The sequence below is a fragment of the Pristis pectinata genome, chromosome 1, assembly GCF_009764475.1.
Source record: "Pristis pectinata isolate sPriPec2 chromosome 1, sPriPec2.1.pri, whole genome shotgun sequence".
NCBI classification, from domain to species: domain Eukaryota; kingdom Metazoa; phylum Chordata; class Chondrichthyes; order Rhinopristiformes; family Pristidae; genus Pristis; species Pristis pectinata.
The window spans coordinates 41436557-41442669 of record NC_067405.1 but is presented as its reverse complement, the minus strand read 5'-3'; the positions used below and the strand labels follow the sequence as shown (position 1 = coordinate 41442669).

General features: G+C 42.4%; 1 protein-coding gene across 1 annotated transcript; it reads right to left on the bottom strand.

Annotated features, from left to right (window-relative positions):
* Positions 1 to 4651: 4651 nt before the first annotated feature.
* Positions 4652 to 5859, bottom strand: rprma (reprimo, TP53 dependent G2 arrest mediator candidate a). The gene is given in 2 exon segments (XM_052024028.1): positions 4652 to 5484; positions 5487 to 5859. Coding segments are annotated over 2 exon segments (327 nt in total). The 5' UTR covers positions 5674 to 5859; the 3' UTR covers positions 4652 to 5344.
* Between the last annotated feature and the right edge of the window lie 254 nt (positions 5860 to 6113).

Here is a 6113-nt window from a genome sequence, read left to right as displayed (position 1 = left end):
CCCAAAGCCCAGGACTAGCATCAAGAGAGGGCTAATATCAAATGACCTGTTGCCCAGCACTGGAAGTGACCATGTCTGGCATTAGGAGGGCCTGAAGACCCAGGGCCAGTGTCAGGAGGATCTGTAGGCAGGGCTGGCATCAGGACCGACCATGACCAGAGGGAAAGCCAAGAGTGGGAATAAATGAGTAATTGTCAGGTTGGCATGCTGAGGTACTCCAGGGAGTGATCTTTAGGCCCCAGCTATTCACAATCTGTATCAATGATTTGGTTGAGGAGACTAAAAATGTCCAGGTTTGCTGATGATACTGAGCGAGGTGGGATTGTGAGTAGAAGGAGGATGTAAAGGGGCTTTAAGGGGATGAGTTAGATGAGTGGGCATGCAATACAATGCAGAAAATGTGAGGTCATCAACTGCTCCCTTTCTTATTTTACAATGGGCTACTGCCCAGAAAATGATCACCTCCCTCCACCCACAATTGGCTACTTCTCTTGCTTGGCATGCATGCTATGTGATTCCACCATATTTAACTAAAAAAAACCCCTCCTAAATAAGAACCCATCACAAATTCTCTCTTCCTTTTCTGCAAGAGAAACTGGCTTACACTAACAGGTGAGTTATAACCTAGAAGAGGATAATTCCATCACCTCTGGACCAGGTGTAAGAAGGATTTTGATCATTGGGTCATGCCTATCAGGGTGTTTGCTTACTGCTTGCATCTCTTTTCTTTCTTCAAGCAATCACACATCCAGGGACAACAGTTACAGTATATGGTGTTGCATAGGGTCACATAACACTCTGTCTAAGACTTTCTGTGCTGTGTTCCTTCCTCTTTCTTCATGCTTCATCTGAAGACTTAGTCTACAAAACATCACCAAGGGGAAAAAATCCTTCTGGAGAGCACCCAGAACTTGGTCCATGACGTTCAAGCACTGATATGCAAGTTGGCAGAATGAGTTGGATAGGTAGTGAGTTATGGGGATTGGAAAGTTCTTCAAGAAACAATATGGCTGAGCATATGGTGCGGCGGCTAGTCACCAACTATCTGTAGTCTGTGTTTTATTGTGAGCTGTGTGGTCATATCCGTGGATGCTGCAGGTTGGCCCTTGTGAGGGAAGCCATTGGTGCCAGTCTTTGCAGCATCATTAGAAGTTCAAATGAGTGTTTATGAGGCTTTGAACTCCAGCATCTCCATAATCTTTTGCATTGGTGGGGGAATATGGATAGAAGTTGTAATGCTATCATAGTCTATTCATGCAGAAAAAAGAGGTGAGCTGCAGACCCATCAGAATGGTAGTAGAGCCGCAGGGGGTGGCATACATTTCCCTCTCACAGGAGGAGAACACTCCTTTGGTTCCAACCTTCCAAATGCTAGAAAAATATTTAGGCCTCATTACATTCTACAGCTGAGATTTTGCTGTCTGCAAGCAAGGAATTCTAAGGCCTTAGCTCCTTGGAACTGGTGTCACCTGTTTCACAAGCCCTGATCTGAGTATTTATAGCTTTCTATCACCAGTGGGGAGTATCTTATAGGAATGATGAGAAAACAAGAGGTCACATGAGAAAAGCAATGTTGATTAATGCATTGGAATTCTGCCTGCTAATAAAAAATTGCAGCTTTGTCTGCATGACTTTGCAGTGTTTCATGCAAGACAATCCTTTATTGAAGGGTGAAAGGATTTTTAGAGGTGGCAATGCATGGGTGAGAGAAGAGGTAGATCATCTTAAGCTTTGACCATTCAACTGCTGTCTGCAGAGTTAAATGAATATTGCTACAGATGCAAGTCTCATTTTTCATGGGATCAGGAAGGGCTTTCTGCAGAAGCTCATTCATTGTATCTTAATGTTAGGTAAAAGGAATTATGTTGATGCATTCAGTATTTGTAATTTAATATGTTTTGAATTTGCAGTTTTCATGTCACCTCTAACATTTTTAAATACCAGGGTATTCATACCATAGTTTAACTCTTCTATTTATTATCCTTCAGCGTCTTTAGAAACATCTTAATACTTGTGCAGTTTGCAAGAATTCTATGACTAACTGTATTATATATGTTGCTAAAAAGGAAATTGCATAGTAACCATGGTGAAAATGCAATTACACTTTTTTTGTTGTATTACACATATACATGGCCATACAACCAAAGGAAGCCAAATTCAGAAATCCCATGGCAATGTAAGATGCCTTCACTGCCTAATTTTAATTTCCTTTAAATATATTTAAGTTTGTTTAGTCTCCTGCTTTTTGCAGACATCAGTTTACATTGCCAGCCCAGATATTTACGGTAGTAATGTTGTAAACTGTCACCAAATGCTGTCATTTCATCATGAAACGATTGCCACTTTGGGATTTCTGTGCATGCAGTCTTGATGCTGAGAATTGTTGCTATCAGTGATTCAGCACTTACCCGTTGGCTGCACTGTTTGCAGCCTTTTCCAACGAAATCAAAGGCAACCACTCGAATTGACATGAATTTAAGCTTTGTACAAACTGTTCTTGCTGTAAAATGTCCTGAAAATCTGAGGTCTTATTACAAAAGATCCAAGTGAATTATAATGACAAACAATGCAGACTATTGCAGTAGAGAGAGTGCAGGGGAGACTCATCAGGACTTCTGCCTGGAATGGAAGGTTGTGGTTATGAGGAGAGATTGGTGGGTTTATTCTCACTGCTATGTGGAATGCTAACAGGTGACCTTATAAAGGTTTATAAAATTATGAGGGGTATAGGTAGTTTGTCAGGTTCTTTTTCCCAGGACAGGGGAGTCTAGAACTGGAGTGGACGGGTTAATGATGAGAGAGGAGAAATGTGAAGAAAATCTGAGGAGGTAAGATTTTCACACAGAGGATGGTGACTACCTGAAACAAGCTGCAAGAGGCAGTAGCAGAGGCAGCTACAATGATAACGCTTAAAGGGCGGTTGGACAGGTACTTTCCAGGCGGAGAGAGATATGGGCCTAATGTGGGCAAATGGGATCAAGGTCGGCGTGGACGAGGCGGGCTGGAAGGGCTCGTTTCTGTCCTGCACGTTTCTATGATTCTATGCTACTGCTTAGCTAAACTCTCTGGCCCTAAAACACAGCTAATCTTACGCATTTGGCTTCTACATCTCTCATATAAACATTTCAAAATATAACAGATTTAATTGGTGAATTAATTTTTGCTCTGAAGATAAATCCCGTAACTAATTTGCGCACAGCGAACTGCTGGAAGCAATGAGCGAGTTAAGTAATCCATCAGTGTTATTTCGTGGCGTTGACGGAGTGGTGAATAGTGGTCAGCTCAACCAGAAATAAAATTGGTCTTGTACAGTTATTTCTTAGAACGTGGCCAAATGACTAAGCAGGCCTTCAACCTTTTGTATTAATGATGCCTAAATTCACGCAGAGGTTAAAATAGTTCGATTATTCCCATTTGTGATTAGTGTATTATGTGTAAAGCTCTTATCCACTGAAGCGGCTTCTTGCTGAAGTTCCACCTCCTGCCCTTGGAATTATTGCGAGCGATCAAGGAATAACAAAGTTTCCATTCAAGAAGGCATCGCAATAAAAACAAATCTTGTGCTCATCGCTTGCCTTGTCCGGGTACTCAAGAGAACAAAATAACGCAGCGCTGACATCAAGTAAAATAAGGGCGGTAACTCAGAAGAACTGTGGTATTTAAATCGTTTTCGCCAATTAAGTCAACCAATTTCCGACCAGCATCCAATAAGATATTGGGAAGATCCCGATGAATTTCCGAAAGCGATGTAAATGTATTTAATTGTTCCCTGGAACTTCAAGTCAGCATTTGCTGATCTTCGTTTTAGAGTTGGCTGGAATACTTGTTCCCTCTCTCTGTTTTGTTATTTCTACGCAAAAAAAATGTATTTGCGATAAATGCAAAGAACTAACAGATCATTATATGTACAAATGAACTGTGCATGCATCATACACGCCCAGTATTTCTGGGGACATCCAAACTACCGTCTGTACATGTCGAAATAGTAATTTAGATATTGCCAATGAGTTTTGGAGCGCCCAGGCCTCCGCTGTTAAGAGTCCCATCTCTCCCGCTTCCCCTCCACACCTCCCTTTCCGCACGGAAGGTAACAAAACATCCTCGCTGCACGCGTAGAGCGAAGCAACAGCTGCGGAAGAAACAAACTAAAGTGTTTTCGCTGAGCTCCCGGTTCTGCATTGACTTTCCATCCAACAGGAGATATCATAAGAGGGTCCTGTTTTACGGTTTGTGGCGTCCTCTCCAACTATAATACTCACGTTTGTTTATTATCGTTTCCAGGGCGAAGGGTTATTGCGAACTCGTCTGTTCTTCAGTATATAGTAACGCCCGATTTCTAGAATGCTGGTATAAATCCACAGGGGGTTAAAACTACTCAATTTCGCTGTCGAGCCATTTCAATGAGTTCAGATACCACTAGGTTATCTTTAGACAGCTGGAGAAAGACTTCAGCGATCAGCGAGCGATCAGTATCGCTCTGGGGAGCACTGATTGTCAACGTCTCCCCTTTTCCCACAGCTGACATAACTTTTCACATTAATTCATAATAAACAGCTCATCGCTAAATCTTCTAAAGCTAACTTTTTATTCATCATTCAGAGAAATAACAATCCCAAAAATAAATGTATATATTTTAATCATATTTTGCAATACAAAATGCTGTGGACTTCTCATAACACGTTTGTTACCCGTGCGGATATATGCTAAAGGCTCAGTGACCGTACTGACAACCTGCCGTTCTGAAATAGATAATTCCTATTAAATTGCAATTTATACAATTACATTAAAAATACATTTGACATTACACGGTTTTGCCAAAAAAAGGGATTGAAATGTTTTGTAGGAAAATTGTAAGCGACGGACGTCCAAGATGCACTGCCGATTTCCAATAAAAGGATAACTATTTTACAAAAATATCAGAGCGCAATAAAGAAGGCGATTATATCTACAACTCAGCAGTCGGGAAAGTCGTTCACGTAGCAAGTTTTGAACTGCTCTTTTTGCCTTGTGCAATGATTCCTATACATTCTTTATTGATCTACTTTGGCCACAGAAAGAAATTGGCAAATGGCTTCAGACAGGGTATAGTCAGTGTCTGGTCAATGCCAGAAGACGGTCCAAAATATCGCCGTTACGTTTCTGACCAAAGTCCACTGTTAACCAGACATTGTCAGGGTCCATCCCAAGTGCTTGGTTTCCTCTTTCTACGCTTGAAATACTGATCTGCACAAAAGGTCCCTTTATATCTCTGGGCTGGTGCAGGGCATGTCTACAGGAGTTCATGGCAAAGGCGTTATCAGCAATCTGAAACGCTGTCATCATTTTGTTGTTTTAGTGGGCGCTGTTAATATGGACCGACAATTACGGCTTCTACCTCTTTGGAAGGTCTCCTGTCCTTGACCAAAAAGTTGATCATGCCTTCTGATTTGATCAGCAAATTACAGCCGAGAAAAAATATCCCGAAAACGACGGTGAGAGATAGACACACATCACTGCGATCTGGACCACTCTCATGATGTAAAGGTTTCTCTCATCGGGAGCGGTCAGCACGAAGTCCTCGTCGGTCACCACCGAGGAGTAGTTATTGCTACAGCATCTGATGATCGAATCCGGAGAATCGGTGCGGTTAGAGTACACAAGACTGGCAGTCTGATTCACTAACGTCGAATTCATTGCTGCTAACTTCTAGCACCCCAACTTGAAACGGAACAGGTGGCTTCAGCCAGCGCATTCACGAATGCTCAGTCCAAATGCCCCAAGTGCCAATTCCCCCGGACTCTTGACTGCTAGCCCGCAGAGATCGGTTTTCGCTGCTTTCATTCAGAAAGCGCGGCTTGTTTTGCACTTCGATGTTTGCACGTCCCAAGTGGAGGCAGTGAAAACGTCGTTCGCTTTGCTCTGGTTATTATACCTGTTCCGGATTAAACCATTTAGAGCGAGGAGGGAATCAGTCTCCTGCATTATCATCAAATGAAAGAACGCCCCTATCTTGGTTGGAGAGATCTGCTGAATCCAGGGAACGGGCAGGAGGTGGAAACACGTCAGGGATTGGTACCGGATGGGAACAAGTCGCGGAGATTGTAGCATATTTTGGTTTTAAAGGCTTTTTAGTA